The sequence below is a fragment of the Macaca thibetana genome, chromosome 14, assembly GCF_024542745.1.
Source record: "Macaca thibetana thibetana isolate TM-01 chromosome 14, ASM2454274v1, whole genome shotgun sequence".
NCBI classification, from domain to species: Eukaryota; Metazoa; Chordata; class Mammalia; order Primates; family Cercopithecidae; genus Macaca; species Macaca thibetana.
Genome location: NC_065591.1, coordinates 116,210,905 through 116,233,955, shown reverse-complemented (window position 1 = coordinate 116,233,955; position 23,051 = coordinate 116,210,905). Strand labels below are relative to the sequence as shown.

At 54.0% G+C, this 23,051-nt stretch overlaps 3 protein-coding genes across 4 annotated transcripts; 2 read left to right on the top strand and 1 right to left on the bottom strand.

Annotated features, from left to right (window-relative positions):
- Positions 1-121: 121 nt before the first annotated feature.
- Positions 122-9,148, top strand: ESAM (endothelial cell adhesion molecule). The gene is made up of 7 exons (XM_050755615.1): positions 122-358; positions 3,933-4,111; positions 5,698-5,899; positions 6,080-6,235; positions 7,515-7,637; positions 7,937-8,063; positions 8,316-9,148. Exons 1-7 carry the CDS (start codon positions 289-291, stop codon positions 8,629-8,631), a joined length of 1,173 nt encoding a protein of 390 aa, XP_050611572.1. The 5' UTR covers positions 122-288; the 3' UTR covers positions 8,632-9,148.
- Positions 9,149-10,017: 869 nt separating this feature from the next.
- VSIG2 (V-set and immunoglobulin domain containing 2) lies at positions 10,018-14,738 on the top strand. Its single transcript, XM_050755656.1, has 7 exons — positions 10,018-10,220; positions 10,719-10,876; positions 11,401-11,608; positions 12,438-12,596; positions 13,470-13,589; positions 13,696-13,840; positions 14,543-14,738. Exons 1-7 carry the CDS (start codon positions 10,148-10,150, stop codon positions 14,673-14,675), a joined length of 996 nt encoding a protein of 331 aa, XP_050611613.1. The 5' UTR covers positions 10,018-10,147; the 3' UTR covers positions 14,676-14,738.
- A 451-nt stretch (positions 14,739-15,189) lies between these two features.
- On the bottom strand, positions 15,190-22,319 carry NRGN (neurogranin). Of its 2 annotated transcripts, none has more exons than XM_050755653.1 (4): positions 22,106-22,319; positions 16,477-16,703; positions 16,217-16,237; positions 15,190-15,805 (listed from the first exon to the last, which is right to left on the bottom strand). In XM_050755653.1, exons 1-2 carry the CDS (start codon positions 22,118-22,120, stop codon positions 16,482-16,484), a joined length of 237 nt encoding a protein of 78 aa, XP_050611610.1. In that variant the 5' UTR covers positions 22,121-22,319; the 3' UTR covers positions 15,190-15,805; positions 16,217-16,237; positions 16,477-16,481. The 2 variants fall into 2 exon arrangements, with proteins under 2 accessions (XP_050611610.1, XP_050611609.1); XM_050755652.1 differs by having other exon boundaries at positions 16,217-16,234; positions 22,106-22,281.
- Between the last annotated feature and the right edge of the window lie 732 nt (positions 22,320-23,051).

Sequence of the window (23,051 nt, the reverse complement as noted above, 5' to 3'; positions counted from 1 at the left end):
CTGCAGGATCCCGCCGTCCGCGCGCTGGGGGCGCCCCCGGGCGGCGGACCCCGCGCGCCCCGCCCGGGAGGACAGCGACCTCTCCGCCCCCTCGAATGCCCCGCCCCGCTGTCGCCGTCGGTCCCCACCCCGCCACCGGCACACAGGCGCGCAGACTTGGGCTGGAGCCGCCCTGGGTGTCGGCGACCCGGCTCCCGCGCACGCTCCGGCCGCTGCGCAGCCTCGGCACCTGCGGGTCCGTGCGTCCCGCAGCTGGCGCCTCTGACTCGGTCCGGGCCAGGGAAGACCATGATTTCCCTCCCGGGGCCGCTGGTGACCAACTTGCTGCGGTTTCTGTTCCTGGGGCTGAGTTCCCTCGGTGAGTGAAACCCGGACCTGGAGGGGACTTGGGATGCGGGATGGGGTGAGTTCGACCCTGAGGGAGAACTTTGGCCACTGCTGCGGAACTGGGTCCCACGACTCGCCCTCCTCCCCTGACCTCCTAATCCCACTCCAGGGCATCGCTGGCTGGCGCTGACTTCTCACTTTGGCGGGTACAGCTCCCAGTTTGGGTGTGGGGGCGGATGGCTGGGGGAGGTAACGGCATCTCTCGCAAGACCTGGATACCTCTGGGGTGAATTATCGGAACCGTTGCTCACCCTGTCCACTCCCCACCCCCCACCCAGCAGAGCCGGATGAGCTGAGCCGCTAGATGAGACACTGGCTAAAGAGCTTAAGGACTTAACTCTAGCCCCCTCTCATCCCCGACCCCACATACAAGCTGATGAGGAAGATCCCCCGGGGAAATACCTCTGGTCCCCAGGCTTGACACACGCACTTTGTGTCAATTCCCCAGCGCAGATCCTCTCTCTTGCTCCCTCCTGCTTCCTGCCCTGGGAATCAAGGGAGGTGCCCCAAAAGGACGACCGTGAGGTCATTTGGGACACAGGAAATGGGGGAGGGGTTCAAACGCACAGAGAAACAGAATTGTGACCCCCCCCCTCCTCCAGGCCCACCACCCCTATTGGTTCCCAGAGCCAAAGGGATGAGGGGAAATTGAGAGGAGGGTGGCCAAAGGTCAGGAAGGGAACCTCCTTGGAGCAAGGGTTTGGGAAGCGTTGGAGGCCTCCAGGGGCGCTGGCTTCAGCTGAAGCTGGGGTGGCTCAGAACTCCATCTGGGAGAGAAGGACCCGGCGGGACTAGGCCCTTTGAAGCTGTTTCACTTGCTATCCCTCAGCTTTCTTGCCATCCCCCTTCAAGGATCTCGAATGGGAGTGAAGGGTGGGTTCAGCTATATTGACTTTAACTCATTTCTCAGGTTGCAGGATGTCAGGACAAGTAAGGCCTGGAAAGCTGTAGAGTGAAATTCAGCCACAATGATGAGGACTGAGATGAGGATCACCAGTGTCCCCTTTAGCCTGTTCTGTGCTCCACAGTTGTTGGGGCATGCAATATTACAGTCCTTGGATAAAGTGGGTCTCAAGTACAGCCCCCCAGGCCACACCAAAGCCCGCAGTAGTCTTCTGTCCCTCCGGGCTTGGTGGGCCTGCTCCAGGATCCCTCAAACATCTCATCCCGGCCTTCCCAACTTCAACTTCAGCTCTGTTCCTTCTGCATTCCACCCCAACTCTATCCCCCTTCCTTGTGGGGGGTGGGGGCTGGAGGAATCTCTGAAGCGAGGGAGGACAGTTCAAGTTGGCTGCCTGAGTGTCCCAGGCTTCACCTGCTGCTCATCTGCAACCCTCTGTCCTACCCCAGCTTTGGGCCTCCGTTCGTCATACTGAAGACCTGGACTGAAAAGTTCCTATCGGCTCCCCTGGGGGTTGCCCAGTTCCCGCCAGCCACTCGAGGGTTAAATGGCACTGGTGACCGCGGGGCAACGGGCAGGCGCCCGGCTCCGCTCCTCTGGGCTCCCGAGGAGGCTCTCCGCCTCAGCACGCTCCTCCGCGGCTCAGCGCCGCTGCCCCTGGGGCGTGAGAAGCCCGCGGGGGGAGTTTCTCAGAGAAAGACGGAGACTAAAAATAGTTGCCCTGGGGAGCGGGCCCATTTCGCTCTCCTTAGGCCCCTGCCGGCTCCCTCACGCTGGCCTCGGAGAGGGCTGTGGGCCGAAAGGGTCCCCTTCTTGGGCTGTCCCAGTGTCCTCTCAGACCCAACCAGCCTCCTTTTCTCTCCCAGTGGCTCCGTGGACCCTGGGACCGAAGAAAGGGGACCAGTTGGGTGACTTCCGAGCCAGCAGACACCCAGGACAGAGAGCAGAAAAGCCTCAGGCCCTCTTCTGTTCCTAGTTTCTGACAGGGCGAAGGGCAAGAAGCACGTGCCCAGACCCCAGTGTGTCCGTTTACTATCTCTCTTCACTCTCCTCTACCTTCTGGCAAGTGGAATTATAAATGTGGGACCTGGGGAGGTCGCTGGTGGTCCACAAGGTGAAGGAAGCGCGCGCCCCTTTTGGGCCTCAGGCAGTTTCCTGGCGGAAACCGCTTCCGGCCGCTCGGTGCGCGTTGTAGGAAGGCTGGGGAAGAGCCGGCGGCACCTGCAGGCTCCAGGCGTGCCCGGCCTCGGCGGAATGGCAGCGGGCTGGGTCCCCAGGGGGCGTCCAGCTCCTTGAGGCGGGGACTGTTTCCTCCCGTAGAGCCTCCGGTCTAGTGGCCCCCCCTTCATTGTCTTCTGCCTTATCACTGGGTACAAATTTCCTGCCCAGACCACAGAGATCCTCCAGGAAATGAGAAGGGGGATGCTGCGAAGGCCAAGTAACAGAGGTGGGGGTTCTGTACGGCGCAGCCGGGAAGCGGTGGGGGTGGCTTGCATCCTGGCCGGATCGGCTCCCAGGCCTTAGAGGCCTTCAGCCTGGCTCTCCGAGGGTGAGGGTGGAGAGCGGGGCCTGGCTGCGGCCTCTTCCCGCGGCCTCTTCCCGCGGCCTTGGCCGCCTGCTCGCCACGCAGAGGTGGCGTCTTCTGCTCCGAGGCAGAGGGCCGAGGCCTGGAGGGAGTAGGGCCCGGGACTAGAGCAGCCAGCATCCTCAGGCCTGGCCGTGTGCAAGCCCAGGGTTATTCCCCAAAGGGCTTACCAGTTGACTGCTCTGTTGCCTCCCCAAAGGGCAAAGGATGAGTATTTCAGGACGCCATGGTGCAAACAATAGCCCCCTCCTCGAGACCAACACCCCGGTCCACCCCGAGTGCCGGACACACTCAGGGGAGGCTTTATACTTGTCCGGAGACCGTCGTTCGCGCTGCCCTTAATTCCTTGCCACCCGAGAGTTCTCTGCCCAGATCGCCCGACCCCAGAAGGGCTCCGAGGAGATTTCCGGGTTTCAGCTCTCCGTTTTCCAAGGGAAGCCCGCCTCTGGGATTGCGCGGGAGGGCGAGGAGCATCGCATTCACCGGGTCAGGCTTGGGCGCTGGGCCGTTCTGCTCTCTCCAGCTCCTGGCAAGTTCAGAAGGAGCCGCAGGGTTAACAGGTAACCAGGCGGCCTCCCAAACCCCTCCGCCCGTCGGGAACTCAGGAGTGAGGGACCCTGGCGGCCCTGAGCAGCATCGCTACTCTCCCTTGGCTCTCGCTCAGGAAAACTAGGGAAGCAAGTGGGCTACGTGGAAGGTACAACAGAAACAGTCGATCTGCCCTTTCTCCTGATATCTGCCCCTCCTCGCTGGAAATCTGCCCCCTTTCTTTGATGCTCAGAAATCTACGCCTCTGGATACGAATAAATGCATAGAAATGTGTCCCCATCCCCGCTACAACCGCAGAGGCTGGCGGTGAAGTCGTGATGAAATGGGAAGCAGGACACTGAACCAGTGGTCCCTGGGCACCCCTTGAGGCCTCCAGGGGCCGGACCCCACAAGGTTCCTCTTTCCTGTTAGAGCGACTTTCCTCACTCTCTCGTAGAGCCGCGTCGGGCAGGGTGCGCGTGCGGAGCCGGGAGCGGGTCCTGGGCACTCACGCCTCGCTCTTGTCTCCAGCGCCCCCCTCGCGGGCAGAGCTGCAGCTGCACTTGCCCGCCAACCAGTTGCAGGCGGTGGAGGGAGGGGAAGTGGTGCTTCCAGCGTGGTACACCTTGCACGCGGAGGTGTCTTCAGCCCAGCCAGGGGAGGTGCCCTTTGTGATGTGGTTCTTCAAAGATAAAGAAAAGGAGGATCAGGTGAGGGAGGAACGCCTCTCAGCCAGCGGCAAGTTGCGCCCAGCGGGGGTTGTAAGCAAAGAGCTGGTAGGGGTGGGAGGGGTAGAGAGGGAATGGGGGCCGGGGAAGGAGTTTCAGGGAAGAGCAGAAGTCTTCACCGGTTCAGTTTTTGTTCTGATATGGGAGACTTCCCAAGCAATTATCTTTTGCCGACTTTCCCTAAAAATCCAGCACACAAAATACTGTAAAAGTGGAGAGGCATTTTACTTGGTTATGGGGGTGGAGAGGAGGAGGGAAAAAATGGAAGTGGAGGACTGGGAAACGCTTAGGGGAGGTAACACACACGACTTGTAAAAGCATATTTCTGGCCTGGCGCGGTGGCTCACACCTGTAATCCCAGCACTTTGGGAGGCCGAGGTGAGCACATCACTTGAGGCCAAGAGTTCCAGAGCAGCCTGGCCAACATGGTGAAACCCCCGTCTCTGCTAAAAATACAAAAATTTTTCGGACATGGTGGCACCTGCCTGTAATCCCAGCTACTTGGGAGGCTGAGGCAGGAGAATCACTTGAATCCACAGGCAGAGGGTGCAGTGAACCAAAATCCAGCCACTGCACTTCAGCCTGGGCGACAGAGTGAGATTCTGTCTGAAAAAAAAAAAAAAGAGCATATTTCTGCTTTCACATTCTCTGCTTTGAATACTGTCGAGTCACAGGCCACTTCTCTTTCCAAATGATTCTCATCTGTCACCTTGCCCCCCTTTATACCACCTCAAGAACCAAGAGACCATCTCCTCTCACAGTCTCCCGCCCATCTGTCTTGACACCAGGTTTACATCCAAATAAAGGTTTACCCAGAAGAGAACGAAACAATGTTCAGAACCCCTGAAAACTGTGTTCAAGGAAGTCATTTGGATTTTTTTGAGACAGGGGTCTCATTCTGTTGCCCAGGTTGGAGTGCAATGGTGCAGTCTTGGCTCACTATAGCCTCTACCGCTCCTGCTCAAATAATCCTTCCACCTCAGCCCCCTGAGGGACTGGGACTACAAGCACACATCACCATGCTAGGCTAATTTTTTTATTTTTTATAGAGACTGTTTCACCATATTGCCCAGGTTGGTCTTGAACTCTTGGACTCAAGCAATCCACCTGCCTTGGCCTCCCAAAGTGCTCACAGGCATGAGCCAATGTGCCCAGCCTCATTTGATACTTTTAAAATATATTTTTCATATTTTTTTTCTCGAAGATGTCTCCCCCCATTGTGTAAGTTTCAGGTCTTACAAACCTGGATCCACCCCAGCAGTCTGAGTTGCATGCATACATACCTCCTATTTACATTGTCCCTCCTCCCACTATTATGTCACCTTTCTAAACACCGCAATTGGGAGATGAGACAATGTACGGGAACCAAGAACTGTTCTGGTGAAGAGGACCTGGGGCAGTGAGAGGGGCTAGGGACAAAAGGTGAATGGGGAGCTGGTTCAGGTTAGAAGAATGGGTGCATGTGAGGGGCATGTGGAGAATGCCAGTTGGGGGAGGGAGATGGGCTGAGCCTGTAGGCACAGTATACACATGTAGTAATGGTAGGGATGTATTATGCCCCACACCAGGTGTTGTCCTACATCAATGGGGTCACAACAAGCAAACCTGGAGTATCCTTGGTCTACTCCATGCCCTCCCGGAACCTGTCCCTGCGACTGGAGGGTCTCCAGGAGAAAGACTCTGGCCCCTACAGCTGTTCCGTGAATGTGCAAGACAAAAACGGCCAAGCTAGTGGCCATAGCATCAAAACCTTAGAACTCAATGTGCTGGGTGAGTGAGAAGCACAGACTTCCGGACCCCTCCCCACCCACACTGGGAGGTCTGGTGAGTCTCTCTCCTAAAGGGTGAGAGTTGGAGGAGGGACAAATGAAGTGACAGAAGGGTGCAGGGCAGAGGGAGAGGATCTGTGGGTCTCCTGGTTGTGGTTTTAATCTGTCTCCCCCTGCCCAGTCCCTCCAGCTCCTCCATCCTGCCGTCTCCAGGGTGTGCCCCGTGTGGGGGCCAACGTGACCCTGAGTTGCCAGTCTCCAAGGAGTAAGCCCGCTGTCCAATACCAGTGGGATCGGCAGCTTCCATCCTTCCAGACTTTCTTTGCACCAGTGTTAGGTGAGGACACTTCTGGAAACAGTGGCTTCTGGAGACTGTGGCTGGGGAAGGGGAAAGATGGGAGGTACCACAGGGACTGGGGTGAAAAGGGGAGCCAATGCTGACAAGCACGGGGGAGGAGGAGGAGGGTGTGGGGAGGATGGGGGCAGAGAAAAATGCCCTGCCAGGGCAGGTATTGTGTTAGGTGCGTTCACTGTGTATACTGTCAAGAAAGGGGCTCTATAGCTGGAGTCTCTGTGTTCAAATTCCAGCTCTTCTAGTGACTAGCAGTGTGACTCAGTGCCTTCATTCCCAAATTTGTAAAATGCGGATTTTACACGCATCAGCTTGAACTCATTAGTGTGACTTGAACACACCAGTTATAAAAAAGTATTTTAGGGATAACTGAAAGATTTTTAATATGAAGTATTCGATGATTTTAGATAGTTATTTTATTAATTTCCTAGGCATGGCAATGCTATTGTGGTTATATGGGACAGCGTACTTTTTTTTGGAGATTTATGCTGAAGTGTTTACTTTAAAGTGTCTAAGTAAAAGAAAGAAATCAAATAAATATGGCAAAAAGTTAGCAACTGTTGGATCTAGGTTGTGGAAATATGGATTTTCATTTTGCCTCTGTTTCTACTTTTCACATGACCATTTTTATAACAGTAGCTTTTTCTTTTTTAAAAATAATCTTTATTACCTCACAAGTTTGTTGGGAAATTGTGGTAAGTGTATACACATAAAGAATCTAGAGTAGTCTTTGGCACAGGGTAAGCAGCCAATAAACATTCACTGTTATAATGATTAGTTCATATTGTCCTTTCAACACCATTAGGTAGGTCATATTGTCCCCATTTTACAGATGAAGAGATGGAGACCCTCAGATATCAACTACCTTGCTTAAAGTCAGTCACACGGCCTGTTCTGGAACCCATGTTTACCTGTTCCTACCCCAGTGTTCTCTCTCTCTCATCACGCTGTCTTGCCGAAATAAAAGTAAAATGGTGTTTTGGTTGCTCTTTGCATCACTTTCTCTGCGGCCTCCTGTCGGATATCCACTGGGGGCTCTGACTGAGGAGTGGGAATGGAGGTTATTGCGCTAGCCACTCTGCAGCTAGGAGCCGAGCCCAGCTGTCACACCTCTCCCCCAGTCAGGGAATAGACAAGCCATGACTCCCAGAGGGTCAAAGGGGACATTCCAGAGGAGGGAAAAAAAAATATATATATATATATATATTTTTTTTTTTTAATGGGAAAGAGGGTCTCTGGACTGATGGCTAAATTGTGTCCACAGATGTCATCCGTGGGTCTTTAAGTCTCACGAACCTTTCCTCTTCCATGGCTGGAGTCTATGTCTGCAAGGCCCACAATGAGGTGGGCACTGCCCAGTGTAATGTGACCCTGGAAGTGAGCACAGGTCAGTGAGGGGTAAGTGTGGTTAAGAAGAGTGGTCAATGGTGGGGGAGGGGTTGCAAGTGGGGAGGAGGCCTGTCTCCTGAGGCCTCTCATTGTAACAGGGCATGGAGCTTGCCCTGATCAAATGTTTGTACAAATGGTTGGTCAGTGACCAGTCATTTCCTGCTCAACAGCCACCCCTCTCCTTGACAGGGAAAAAGAGGGAATGTGTATGGTGGCAGAAGGGGTAGGGGCAGTGGGATTGGAGGGGGTGGGAACCCCTCAGCTGGGTGTCCCCCTCTAACACGATGCCTTTTCCAGGGCCTGGAGCTGCGGTGGTTGCTGGAGCTGTTGTGGGTACCCTGGTTGGACTGGGGTTGCTGGCTGGGCTGGTCCTTTTGTACCACCGCCGGGGCAAGGCCCTGGAGGAGCCAGCCAATGATATCAAGTAAGTGTCCCTGGTCTCTGCTGCAGTGGGGGCTCTCCCTGCTCTCCTCACAGAGTCTGGGAATTCAGGCCCCTCTCATCTATTGGAATGGGGTCAGTGGCTGAAACATCATTCCTATGGGCAGATTTTAAGGGAGAGGGAAAGGAGTATTGAAGTGTACAGGGAGAGGTGGCATATAAGACCAAGCATGTAGAAACGCTCTCCTCCTTCCCCCTCCCACTTCTGACCTCTTGTTATTTCTTTGATGACTAGGGAGGATGCCATTGCTCCCCGGACCCTGCCCTGGCCCAAGAGCTCAGACACAATCTCCAAGAATGGGACCCTTTCCTCTGTCACCTCCGCACGAGCCCTCCGGCCACCCCACGGCCCTCCCAGGCCTGGTGCATTGACCCCCACGCCCAGTCTCTCCAGCCAGGCCCTGCCCTCACCAAGACTGCCCACAACAGACGGGGCCAACCCTCAACCAATATCTCCCATCCCTGGTGGAGTTTCTTCCTCTGGCTTGAGCCGCATAGGTGCTGTGCTTGTGATGGTGCCCGCCCAGAGTCAAGCTGGCTCTCTGGTGTGATGACCCCACCACTCATTGGCTAAAGGATTTGGGGTCTCTCTTTCCTATAGGGGTCACCTCTAGCACAGAGGCCTGAGTCATGGGAGAGTAATCACACTCCAGACCCTTAGTACTCTGCCCCCACCTCTCTTTACTGTGGGAAAACTGTCTCAGTAACACCTAAGTGTCCAGGAGATAGAAGAAGAGGAAGTGGATCTGGAATTGGGAGGAGCCTCCACCCACCCCGACTCCTCCCTGTGAAGCCAGCTGCTGAAATTAACTCCTCACCAAGAGTGAGTGGCAGAGACTTCCAGTTACTGAGTCTCCCAGGCCCCGTTGATCTGTACCCCACCCCTATCTAACACCACCCTTTGCTCCCACTCCAGCTCCCTGTATTGATATAACCTGTCAGGCTGGCTTGGTTAGGTTTTACTGGGGCAGAGGATAGGGAATGTATTTTTTAAACTAACATGAAATATGTGTTGTTTTCATTTGCAAATTTCAATAAAGACACATAATGTATGTATGGGATAAGAAACAAGTTGCCTTTTCAAACTAAGAATTCTAGAAATTAAGCTTCAGGAGCACGCAAAGTGGACCCCTTCCCAAGCTGTGTACCCAGGAGGGCTTCTCCCCACAGGCTCAGAGCAGCTCTTCTAGTGTTTAGAAGGGTCCTTGTTTGTCACGTGGAGAAGAGGAGACTCTGAGCTACTCTGAACAGCAGAGGGATGGAGCTGGTAGCTTTCTGCTGGAGCTTGAGTGCTCCCGGCTACGGGTGCGTGTACCTCATCTGCATCCTCTTCAGGGACAGGGGAGAGGAAGCTCAGGAGGGCTCCTCTCCCACACCACGGAATTCTTAACAAAAACACTTCTTGTCCATCTGGAAGAGATCTCTGTTGTTACTGAGGGAGCGCTGGGCATAGTATGGGGTGCAGGTCTGTGTCCAAATTCTGCCATGTTTTTTCCTACCAAGGGTAGGGTCTCTTTTAGGTCTCAGTTTCTCTGCCCCTAAAATGGAGTGGCTGTGGAAATGGAGAGGTGCTCATTTCCACCCAGACTCCTACCTCAGTAAGTGGTGAAATGAAAAGCGGTGTGGACAGAAAGGGTCTGCGGCCTGGGACTCACACTGATAGTGAGGCTCCGAGGTGGGGACCCCACTTGCCAGCTCTGGGGTAGCAGGACACCTTCCAAAGTCAGCTTTCCTCCCGGAGCTCCAGTGCTGAGCCCCTCTCTGCAGAAGGCCCAGCCCTTTTCCCAAGGCCTGACAGCTTCAGACTTTGGGGAGAAGAGGAAGGAAGGAGGGAGCAGGGATAGAGAGACTGCAGAATTGGGGCTGGAGGAGAGGAGGGAGGCCCACTTTTTTTTTTTTTTTTTTTTTTTTTTTTTTTTAACCTGCGGTGCCGGCCTCTCCCCTGTTTGCTCTGAGATACCAGTCTCGCTCCTGCCCAGCCCGGGCGGCTACCCTTGGGTGCTCCCTTCCCTCCCCGACACCCAGACCGACCTTGATCGCCCACCTGGCAGGAGCAGGACACGACAGATGGACGCGGCCATGGCCGAGCTCCCGGGGCCCTTTCTCTGCGGGGCCCTGCTAGGCTTGCTGTGCCTGAGTGGTGAGGAGGCGCCAGGCGGGACCACGGCGAGAACTGGGGGGCATAGGCCTGGCTTCCCGGGCTCCTTGGGACCCACTCTGTCCCCGCCAGGCCAGATGAGGCTGCCGTGGGCCTCAGGGGCCCTAAGGCGCCTGGGGTGAGGCCGGGGAGGGGGTGTCGAAGGCCCGGAGTGGGGAGGAGAGAGGCCCCCAGGCCGGCGGGCTTGTTCGGCCTCTCCGCCCGCACAGGCCTGAACCACCCCACCGCAGGGTTAGTGTTTTCCTTTCTCTGCTAAACACACACACCGTCTTACCTGGCCCGGTTCCGGCTCCTTTACCCACAAAGACCTGGCCCCTCCCGGAAACCTCAGGTTTTGGGAAGGGAGGGGTTGGATTGAGGGGAGAGCGTTGTGCTCTGCGGAGGGAGCCCCCAGCTTCCAATGTAGATGCCCGGGGGTGGGCCCGACCCTCCAGATCACTGGAATTTGGGTTCCTACCTCCCTCTGGTCCCCGGCCCCAGGGCTGGCCGTGGAGGTGAAGGTACCAACGGAGCCGCTGAGCACGCCCCTGGGGAAGACAGCCGAGCTGACCTGCACCTACAGCACGTCGGTGGGAGACAGCTTCGCCCTGGAGTGGAGCTTTGTGCAGCCTGGGAAGCCCATCTCTGAGTCCCATCCAGTGAGCTATGAGCAACTGCATGAAGCTGGGTTGGCCTGGAGGGACAGGAGCCCAGGAAGAGGGCATGGGGTAGGGAGGGGGCGTTTGGGGATCAGTATGCTTCGATGAAAAGGTAAGTGGGCTCTCCCAAGATCTTTTCAGAGCTGCAGTCTGCCTGACCCTATATCTTCCTTTCCTCTCCCATAGATCCTTTTTCCAACTCCCCTGCCTTAGTGTATCCATTGACACTAAGGTGTTGTGACTGATACCAAGATAATATGCTGCCTCTTCTGTCTCTCTCTTAGAGAGATGGGGGGGGAGAGAGATAGAGAGAGAAAGAGAGAGACCAATGGATCAGGTTCATTTAGCACCTAAAAGGGGGTGGTGTTTGGGAACAGAGAGACCTTTGAGGTTCCAGCTACAGGGTGTCAGCTCCCTGGCTGATGTAAGTCAGGGGCCTCTTATACCCACTTTGATGAGGAAGGACTGTAGAGTTGATGCTCGGCAGAAAAAGGCACATATGTGTGTCTTCTGCCTCTCCCCAGATCCTGTACTTCACCAATGGCCAACTATATCCAACTGGTTCTAAGTCAAAGCGGGTCAGCCTGCTTCAGAACCCCCCCACAGTGGGGGTGGCCACACTGAAACTGACTGACGTCCACCCATCAGATACAGGAACCTACTTCTGCCAAGTCAACAACCCACCAGATTTCTACACCAATGGGTTGGGGCTAATCAACCTTACTGTGCTGGGTAAGGCAGGCTGGGGATCCACGAGCCACATACTCTTTCACATACTTGGGGGGGTTTGCACTGGTCCTGCTAAATCTCCAGTTTCTGACTTTTGACCCCAGCACACAACTGCACTGGGGGCCCCAAGCGAAAATACTCTCTCTTCAAGTCTTCTAATCCAGATGGTCATACTCCAACTCCACCCTCCACTGAGAGCATCTCCTCCATCAGAGCCTAATAACAGAGGGTGGGAGAGAAAGCCCTTCCCATATGTGGGGATCTGAGTCTGCTCCCAGAAGCTCCATCATGGGGGAGCCTCTCATTGGGAGTTGGATTCTGTCCCTCCCAAGGTCAGTGGCAGAGAAGGGGAGTGGCCATCAAAGGAACAAGGGCCAATATTACTGAGCAGCAACTTTGTGCTCAGAGCTTCTGTCTCAACCCAAACTAGAGCCTGTTCAGAGATGAGCAACCACAAAAACTATCAAAGAGGCTGGCAGTGTTTAGATGGAAAAGAGAAGGCCTAGGATGGGTGTATGACTGCTGGATTCAACTATCTGAAGGGCTGTCATGTGGAGGAGAGATTTTAATTTCTCTTTGTGGGCCCAAAGGGCAGGAACTGAAACCAATGGGTGGATATTATGTTAACACACATTTTGGCTCAACATGAGGAAGAGTTTTCTCTAACAATCAGAATTTCCAATAGTGGAAATCTCTCAGTTCCTGGGGATGCAGTGGTGTGTGGACACAAGAGGACCACTGTTTGATAGGGGTATTGAAGTAGAGAATGTAGCACCTAATGAAGTTGGGAGTGGGGTTGGAAGATTGCTGAGGAACTTTCTGTTTTTTGCAGTTCCCCCCAGTAATCCCTTATGCAGTCAGAGTGGACAAACCTCTGTGGGAGGCTCTACTGCACTGAGATGCAGCTCTTCCGAGGGGGCCCCTAAGCCAGTGTACAACTGGGTGCGTCTTGGATCTTTTCCTACACCTTCTCCTGGCAGCATGGTTCAAGGTAAGGGCCCAGGGCATCAGGAAGAGGGGACTGCAGACCTGGGCAAATCTGCCTCTTCCTTGGCTTCCTGTATTATTCCCTCCTGCCTGTCTTCCTGCACAGTGTGTGGCTGGGTGATCCTGGGAGTATTTCTCAAGCTGAATATGTTACTGATATCCTGGAAGAAAGTAGAGGGCAGGGAGCATTCTCTTGATGCCCACCCATCTGCCTTGGGGAGATTTCTTTTAGGTTTCCTAAGGGTCATGGATCACTTCCAAACTTCCTAGAGAGGAAACTGAGGCAGAGTAGCACAGACTGTCTTGAATCTTTTAACCAGTATCTTTGGAGGAGCCTTAGTTTCTCAGCTTCCTCTTCCTGGATTCAGTTGTTCTCTCCAGCCCCAGCAAACTCCTTTATCAATCCAGAAATGAATGAGCCACCCCCAGATCACCTCCTGGTATGTGCTTTGCCTTCTCAGGCAAAGGTAAACAATTTAAAAAAGCATTTGTGTCCACTTAGAGCCACCCTACAGGATGCAGTTTCTAGCAATCAAGCCTTTTACCCCAAACCAGGAACCTGACATCAGCTAGTAAGCACCCCACCCTGACTCCATGGCCAGTTTCTGAATCCTTCATGAGTGTACAGTCCTCCTCCTCCCAAAAAGGCAGCTATGTAGGGTGGAAAGAACAGGTAAGTTGTAGCAGCTTTGGAATTCCTCTCTGGGTCTCCTCAGATACACTACTTCCTTTTTCTGAACTGGTTTCCCCACCAATAAAAAAAAAAATTAGTTCCTCCCTGACAGGATTGTTGTAAGGATGACATGAAATGTGCTGTCCTCATAGAGGTGCTCACTGAGTTGAATGGGCCGCAGAACACTTCCTCTTCATCCTCTAGATGAGGTGTCTGGCCAGCTCATTCTCACCAACCTCTCCCTGACCTCCTCGGGCACCTACCGCTGTGTGGCCACCAACCAGATGGGCAGTGCATCCTGTGAGCTGACCCTCTCTGTGACCGGTAGGGATGCTGGGTGGAGGCCAGGCCAGCAGCCTTGTGTTGGGGAAGCTGTCGGCTGGTGGGCCGAGGAAAGCCTGCAACTCCCGAAGGTCCTGTATCTCCTTAGAACCCTCCGAAGGCCGAGTGGCCGGAGCTCTGATTGGGGTGCTCCTGGTCGTGCTGTTGCTGTCAGTTGCTGCGTTCTGTCTGATCAGGTTCCACAAAGAGAGGGGGAAGAAGCCCAAGGAGACATATGGGGGTAGTGACCTTCGGTGAGCAGGAGGGCTGGGGGATGGTGCAAGGAGGGAGGAAGGGGCTTGGGTTAAAAGCAGGTGCCTGCAGTCCTCAAACTCCAACATCATTCAGTGTGTTTAGGGGTAGGAGGTATTGTTCAGCCCTGGGATTTGCTGGTGGCAGCAGTATAACCTGTGTATTTGAGGGTGCAGGCAAGCAGTACAGGGTGGAGTGGCTGGTAAAAGCTGTGGCAGGGAAGCTCAGTTTGCAGGACTGCCCTGCCCCTCCTCATATTTAACAAAGTCTACTTTTCTGTTCTGAACCACCTGGGAGTATTAGTGGCTTGTAGATGCCGGGAGCTGGATTTGTCCTGAGCAGTCAGCTGAGTTCAGTTCTTCTGTGGAGGAAATCAGGAAAGGGGAGGAGAAGCTGCCTCTGTCATCCACTTTAGTTGCCAGTCAGGGTCTAGGATAGAGATCAGAGCAGTATTTCTCCAGGTGGAGTCCTCAGATTACCCGGACAGAAATCACCGGGAACTAGTTATACATTCAGATTCAGGCCACTCCTAGCCTTCCTAGAGTTGTGTGTTAGGGAGTGATGAGGCCCAGAAACTTCATTTTGACCAAAGTTCCGCAGATTATTCTCAAGCACAGTGAAATTTAAAAGTCCCCAGGTTAGAGGATGGCCGTCCTCTGCAGGAGGCTTCTACTGTTCACTAAGAACTTGCCTATACCCATCAGGGAGGATGCCATGGCTCCTGGGATCTCTGAGCACACTTCTATGAGGGCTGATTCTAGCAAGGGGTTCCTGGAAAGACCCTCGTCTGCCAGCACCGTGACAACCACCAAGTCCAAGCTCCCTATGACTGTGTGACTTCTCCCAATCCCTGGGAGGGCGGTGAGGGGGAATATCAATAATTAAAGTCTATGGGTACCATACTGTCTCCTTCTTTCTGCTGGTATGGCGAATTCCTCCAGGCGGCAAGAGTATTAACAGTAAGAGAAGGAATGGGCTTGAAGTCCGAGAAAAGGTAGGCAGGAAGTTTGGTTGGGTCAAAGGGGTAGGTTTCAACCTAGGTGCCTCTCCACTTCAACCCACCAGCTCCCGATTTTTGGTTTGGCCCAAGGAGTCTTGTTCAAGTTCCAAGCGGAGGCCTTGTGCACCCAAACTCCCTCCCCCGGCACCCTCTGAACACTTGGACATTCCTCTTTATTGTTCACATTCCAACCCAGCACAGTCACATGCACACACGGAGATTAAAAACCTTTCGGCCACAGCCCCAGGAGCCCGGCGGGGGGGGGGAGGGAAGGGCGGGGCCGACGGGGGCGGGGCGGGGCCGTGGAAGACTCCTCCTACCGAGCCTCCCAGGCGCTCGGCGTTTGCATAAACAAGAGAGCTGGAGAGGCTGCCCTCAACAGTGCGCTGGGGAAAGGGGAGGGAACGTGACAGGCAGGTGTGGGATAGGGACTTCTCTTCCGGTCAGAGCAAGGGGCGTCCGAAACCATAAAAACACTTTCCCTTCATCTCACCCCAGATCCAAAGTCCTGAGGCTAGGCTGGGGCGGGAGTGGCACGGAGATGTAGGGCGCCCCTTTTAGCTGCGCACAGAACGAAAGAACTTGTTTTTTCTTTAAGTGAGTGTACTTGGGTGACGCTTAGGGCGCCCTCCACAGTGCGCGCAGGAAAGCGCACTGAGGCTGCGGAGGCAGAGCTGCATGCTGGGTGTGGGGAGAGGTGGGCGAGAAGCAAAAGAAGGAAGATTTGGGAACGCATGGTTTAGGGTGGGGTGGAGTGGAAGGGCAAATGGGGACCATACTAGACTGCAGAACTAACTAAAAGGGCACGGACTCAGCGACTCCGCGACGGAGCCTGCCTGGGTGAGGGAGTCTCTGGGACGCAGGGGGCTCCCGTAGCTGGCAGGTTGCTGGGCAGGAGGGGGTCACAAACACGGCAGGGAAGTCTCGTCGCTGCGAAGGGAACGCGGCATCCATCTCTCCTCGGGAACTGAGGACAGAAAAGGTCTGAGAACCTGCCCTCTCCCGCCACTTCTTCTTCCCCCTCCTTTCCCCCTTTCAGTACCAGGATTCTTTGGGCGGGGAGTGCCAGGGGGCCTCAGTCACCCAGAACCCCCCACCCCGAGTCAAAGCGCTGAAATGCGCCCCGCGGCAGGTACGTGTGCGAGCCGCGATGTATTTCTGCCCCCCCGCCGGGCTTGTGCAGCCAAATGGGGTGGCTTTGCATATGTATGTCCCCGTCGCAGCCTCGGGGGTCTGGATGTATCAGAAAACCTTCAGGGGCAGGGTGCATTTTTCCCGGCTGGGAGGGGTGAGGACGGGCAGAGGAAAGGGCTAGGGATTCCATCCTTTTCTCCTACTCAGGCGTCCCACCCCGCCGCCTAGGGGCCGTGTTCATTACCTTTGAAAATGCTCAGTTCTTCTTCGGTCCAGGGCGGGGCAGAAAGGAGGATACAGAGGGAGAAACAGGTGAGCTCCTGGAATCCGCCCAACCCTCAGCCTCTAACCACCCACCCACCTCCCATCTCGGATTTCTATCCCCCAACCCTTGGCTCCCACCACGCCCCCTGCACCCCCAGCCCGCCCTTATTCTCCCCCTGCTCCTTCTGGGGAGGGCTGGGAAGGGCAGCTGTCAGCCTGCCGGCGCGCCGCCCGCCTCACCTGGCCTAGTCTCCGCTGGGGCCGCCGCCCGCGCCTCCCCGGGCCACCCCAGCTCCGCCAGGCCCCCCAGGGCCCGGGCCCTTCCGGCCGCGCTCTCCGCTCTTTATCTTCTTCCGAGCCATGTGGCCCCGAAAACTCGCCTGGATTTTGGCGGCGGCCGCGTTGGCGCCGGGGTCGTCCAGCGGGATGTCTAGAATGTCGTCGTCCGGCTTGGAGCAGGCGTTCTCCTGGGGGCGGAGCAGGAGGGTTCTTGTGGGGTCACTGTGTCTTGATCCGCGGGAGTGGGGTAGGAAGAGCCCTGAGGGACTGGGACTATAGCGATACGGGGGTGAGAGGTGCGGGGTGTCGAGCCTGGAGCAGGGCTATGGCAGGGACACGCACTGGGGCATGGGCAGCGACAGGCGAAGAAGGTTCAGGGCCAGGTGGACAGTCAGGTCTCAATTCAGGAAAGAGAAGTGCAGGCAGGACTGGGTGTGGAAGAGCCAGGCCCATCACCAGCACCGAGTTAGGGGTCTGCAGAGCTGATTGGAGGCTGGTTTGGAGCAGCAAGGAAAACAGCGGCAGGCACTCCTGGAGTGGCCGCCTGTCCCCCTGCTCTCAGAGGGTAACTCCAGCTCAGAAGGACCCAGTCTGAGTCCAGGGTTTTCCATGGAGAGGGTGGAGAAGCCTCAGTCCGCCAGCCCTCTCCCCAGTAGAAATGCAGGAATCTCACAGCTGGAATTGGGGAGAAGTTGGGGATACTAGTCAGTGAGTCAGCCTCCCCCGACCTAAGACTAGAGGCCCAGAGATTGTTTTCCCATTGACTCTTCATTTTCCACTGCCCAAGGATGAACTCAGACACAGGAGATAGGCGATGATTTGGATGAAGTGATAGAGAAAAGTCTTCACTCCAAGGAAAAAAAAAAAAAAGAAAAGGAAAGGAAAGGAAAGGAAAAGACCAGCAGGAGCAAGAAGCCCTCCCCAGGGTGTGCTTATGACGAAGAAAGGAATTATGGTGATAACTACCACTTAAGCACTTATCTTGTTCCAGGTGCAATAACAGTGTTTTACAGGCATTATTTTATTTAGTCCCTCAAAATAAAGCTATTACGTACCCTTTTATGATTACCCCTAATAAAACTAATGATTAGACTGTTTAAAAACCTACCTGGGTCATAAAGACAGTTACCAGTGGACCCAAGATTCAAACCTTTGTATTTCAGAGTCCAGAATATATTTTTACCCCTACTTTTTAGGACAAGCAAATGCAGCCCAGTCAACCAACCAAGGTCTACCATTTGCTATAGGTGTGTGGCCTTCGGCAAGTTATCTCATCTTTTCCTATCTCAGCACCTTCCTCTAAAATATCAGGATAATATTATCTACCTCTATGGGTTGTGGGGAAGAATAAACAGCATGATATGCATAAAGTCTCTTGCACAACCTAGCTGCTCAATAAATGGTAGCTCTTATGATTGTCTTAAAAATAACATTAAGTTAATGTGAAATAGTTGTTTTTGCAGGCCAAAAGTGGTCATATAATAACAATTTCATATGGTTCAACCTACTAATAATTAGGCCCACCTCTATGCTTCAAACTAGGTTTCTGTTTCTCTGATAGCCTGCCCTGGTTGAAAGTAGAAGGGGTTGGGGGATTGATGGTATAGATTGCAGAAAAAAGGCTATGGAATGGAGAGGAATTCAGCCTCTGAGCCCCTTTGTTGCTTAACATTACTTGCAGTATTAGCGTGGGTCAGGATGGGGATGGTTACTATGAAGTTAGAAGGACATTTCTCCTTTGATCTGGCTCTCTGGCTTCTAGGAATTTGCCTCCTTCTTTTTTTCTTTTTTTTCATGAAGTCTTCCACTGCTTTGACTATCTTTTTCTTCTAGGACATGAGATGACCAAGGTTTCACATAATAATGGTAATTCAGTTCTGCACATTCGCTCTCCCTGCCATCATCCATCCAGTTCATAGAAGTGGACAGGATATGAGCAAGGCTTCAGTGATCACTGTCCTAGCCAGATTCTGCCCCAGGGGCACAAGCCTTAAACTCCAGATGCCCAAGCCCCGGCTTAAAAATGGCTCCCCTCACCATGTTTCCCAAGGTTAGCCTCATTTCCTGGGCTTCACATTCTTCCATTTGTGCTCAAGATGCCCACAGTCGATTTAAACACAGGTAAAAGGAGTTACATTTTGGTAGAAGAGCCAAAGAAAACAAAAGTTACAAAAAGGCAGGTATGGTTGTGGAGGGGCCCAACACAGGTCTAGAGTGCTCAGAAAAGACTCCTTTGGAATGTTTTATTCTTAGAGCTCAAGTCTTTCTTGGGATATCCTCAGGGAACAGTAAGGCTTCTTCTCAAAAGAGGGTGACAACCATAAAAAAGAATTCCTGACCTACCTCTCCTCCTTGGCCTCGCAGCTGTGGAGGAGTGGGAAGGTTGAGTGGAAGAAGGGATATCTGCCTCCAACCACGCTAGACCCGACCTGCTGTCACCACCCGCCCCAGCTGGATCCAGAATGGAAACCTGGAATAGCAGGCAAAGCCACCCCCGACACGCCATGTTCCTCCCCAGAACCAGCTCCCTCTCCTTCAGCTGAATTGTCAGGACACAGCTGCCAGGTTGCCAGTCCACAGGTGGAAGTGGAAGGGGATTAAAAGGACCTGGGAAGAGGTTCACTGGTCATGGTGTCTGGCTAGTGCCTTCCGAAGCTACGGTTGTTGGTGTGTGCCTGAGAGTTCCATAGAAACTAGGGACTTCTGGGAGGGAGGAGGAGGTGGAAGGGGCCCTGGTCAGCAAAGCAGGAGCCAAGGCTTCTAGTCCCAACTGGGCACATCGCTTCATTTCTGAGAGTCTCATTTTCTTCAGCCACAATTAATGAATAAAGTCTCCCAAATCCAAATAGCTTTAAGGATTTCCCCTGCTTGCTGCTTGTTATATGTCAGGCCCTGTACTAAGTGCTTTGCACATATTACCTCATTTAATCCCCATTTTGAGAAGTCAGGAAACAGCCTCTGAGACATTTTGTAACTTACCTAAGGTAACTCAGTTGACAAATAGTGAAGGGATGGATTCAGTAGCCTCTGCTGTTAGCCATTGCCTCAGGGCAGGTAATTATTTCTATGAATTCAGCAGGGCCAAGCCAACTAGACTAAGCAAAAGAAATGAGTAGGATCAAAAAAAAAAAAATGTTTCTTTCATGTGCTTTTTCATGTGCAGTGAATGCAGGGAAAGTCATATATATATGGCTATGTAAATCAGCAACTGCAATAGTTGAATCAACAGGAATAAAAAAACCATTCCTCTGTCTCTTAAAAAAAAATAGGCAGATCTGTTTTCTTCTTCCTCATTTCTATTTGAGCCTCTGTATCAAGGAGAAATGAGAATAAGACAGGACTAGATTCTTCCCAAACACCAGGTGATGCAGTCAGTGAGGAGAGCTCCAGAATCCAAGAGGAAGAGGGACCTGCCTCTAGCCCCCAAGAGGTATGCTGTTCTTCCTACACATCGCAGCTCCCTCCCATCACTGAGTCCCGCCCTCCACAGAAAGGGGAAGAAAATGCCCCCCCCCAGCCCTGCCCTTCCCCAACCCTCCATCCATCACCCTTTCTTCTTCCTGTCCTCCTGCACACAGTCTGATATTGGTGCTCTCTCTTGCTCAGCCCTAAGCCCTGCAGATCTCTAGGACAGGGCATGACTTGGGAAGGCTCCTTTGCACAGGGTGCACTGGAGGAGGTGCCCCAGGCCCTCTGCCATGGAGATAATTGTGTATCTGCTTCTTCTTTACCTTTTGGGTGGGTAGCCTTTCCTTGTTTAAGGGACACTGACTCGAACCATGTCTACTAATCCTTCAGTATGGTTCCCTGGGCACTCAAGAGCAATAGTTCCAGGAAGGGACCCCCACATCCTACTCTAATTACTACTGCAGACACAGAGGAGACCAATTCCATTCCTTCCCTGGCCTCCTGGATTCTTTGTTTACTCACCTCTTTCCAATGACCATGTCTCCCACTTCCCCTTTCCCAGCAACACTCCCCTCTCATCCTCACCTCTCCCCTCCCCCCAGCTCATTTCCCAGAACCCACCATCCATTTATCTTCTCTACTTTAGACAACACTGCTGGGAGGAGGGGCTCTTCCTCAGTGGAGCCCAGGAACCTCCATGAGGAGCCCCTTTCTCCCTTCACAACCAAAAAATTGCTTCCTGTAGAATAACAAGCAGAGGGAAAAGGCTGGAAGGAGATATGTTATCGGGGTGTTCTTCAGGGGGTGGGACTGTAAGTGACTGACATGTTTCTTTTTCATACTTTTCTCTAGTTTTTACATTTTCTATTATGAGCAGATTACTTTTATACTCAGTAAATATTTAGAGGCGAGGTTAAAGCACAGCTCTTCGAAGAACACAGGGCTACGTTTGAATCCTGCCTCCACGCTTAGGAGTCATGCTTCCTTGGAAAAATCTAACTTTCTAAACCTCAGTCGGCATGTCTGTGAAATAATACCTACCTCACAGGGTTGTTGCGATGATTAAATATAAAGTGCTGACTACAGGGCAGGCATTCACAAACTGGCGACTATTATTGAAACTAATAGGAGTTAAAATCGCAGCAACCACCACTTGCCCCTAAGTTTTCTCTGCCTCTTTGTACCCAGACATGGGAAAGTCTCACCTATTATAGTACTGGGCTATCCTTTCCTTCCAAAGCTCACTTTTTTTCCTTTACTGTGCCATAAGGTGGCAAAGTCAGTAACCTCGTGTATCATTAGCTGGTTGACTGGATGACTGAAAATACAAGGACTTTGGAATAGTCTTTCTCCGAGTGCAGAGGCAAAAAACAAATACGCAAACAAATACATTTCATATACGTATGACCACTGTACTCTTCCAGTGAGGCAGGAGCCAGGGCCTGTGCCAGGCGCTTTCATACCTAGTCACCTTAACAGCAACCCTCTCGGGCGCTGGGCACTCGCAGTACCCCGGTTTCCGCGTGGGCGCTGACAAATTGCAGACACTTCCTTCCCTCGCCAGCAGGGCTCTCTCGCGGTCACTTCACCCAGCCCCTTCCGAGCGAGAAGGCCTTGGGGGCCGGGACAACCCCTCCCTAGAACCACCCTGACTAGGCTCTTTGCAGCCAGCATCACTACCGAGCTAACCAATATGGACCAGCCCGCGCTGCACAGGGAGCTTAGGCGATCGTTGGAGGGTCGTGAGAATCAGCCTGTCCGCCCACCGACGGCGGCGGCAGAGGATGGGGAACGGATTGGGGGCCAAATGACAGGAGAAAGGAGTCGCCGCAGTGTCTCCAGGCGATGGTTTCCAGCGTCCCACTGGAGAGGAAGTTCCTCCTGTCACCTAACCTGCAGTTCCCCTGTTGCAGAGCCCTGCCGAGCTCCCAGTCCAGCCCAGGCTGCCTGGCGGATGGGCGCTCAGACGCCCCCGCGAGTTGAGGAGCATTTTTCCTACGGCTTCCAAGTCGGGCGGGCGCCTTCCACCATCCACCACCCACGTCTCGGCAAGGACCCCTTTTCTTTTTGCTCCTAGGTCTTCTGCATCCACTTCCATTCCTCACTCGCCCTTCAGGGCTTTCTCAGGCGTCTCTCGCAGCAGACCCCGCCAAGTGCCCCTCCCCCGGGCCCTCTAACTTACGGTGCAGCAGTCCATGCTGGTGTCGGGGGTCCTCGGCGGGGACCAAGGCTGGCGCAGGGCGGGGGTGGGGTCTGTGTGGTGCCGGGTGGGGGCTCTGGGGCAGTCGGCAGCCAGCCGACCCGCGCCGAACCTGCAGCTCAGCTCTCGGGTCCGGTCTCCCGCGCTCGGCTCCGCTCGCGAATGTAACCTGAGCCCCGCGGCCGGGAAGCCAATCAGGAGCAGCCTCTGGCAGGGTGGGCGGGGAGAAGTGGAGGGAGGACCACGCCCTCTCGCGGCTGTCTCCGCCGCGCTCCCGCTCCTGCCCCAGCCCCTCCGCCTACACGCTTGTATCCAAGCCTCCTACACACTCCATCCTCCCGGGCGCAATCCCCTGGCTTGCTAGGCGGCAGACTGCCAGGCAGATGTACGCCGGAGTAGGCAGAAGGAGGACCCCGACACCCCTAGCACAAACACCCACATCTGGGCACAGCACCCCCTCCCGCTTATAGAAAACCACGCACCCCTCACCCACCCCTCCACACTTCCACAACCTAGCAGGAGTCCCAAATATGGCTCCCTCTAACTTCACTCCCCCTCAGTCCGCAAAGAAAGGCTCCCTAAGACGTGCGGTAAAAAGGTCTCATCATCACTCCTGCTACAGACGGAGAAACCTGTTGGTACAACCTGGCCATGGGCATGCGTCCACGCAAAAGCTCACAAGCCCCACATGTCCACATATGATTTTCCCAGGCCGCCTTCCAACATACAGACACTGCAGACACAACCTGCAAAAATAACTACGCAGCCCTTCAGTTTCAGGTAAATGTGAACACCCTGTTGTGGGCGCCCGCGCGCTCACGCACGCACACGGTCACCCAACTCAAGCTGTCAGCACGACATATCTATTATTGATCTGTCTATATGAGCTGCAGCAAACAAACAAAATCATATATGCACAACATCTATT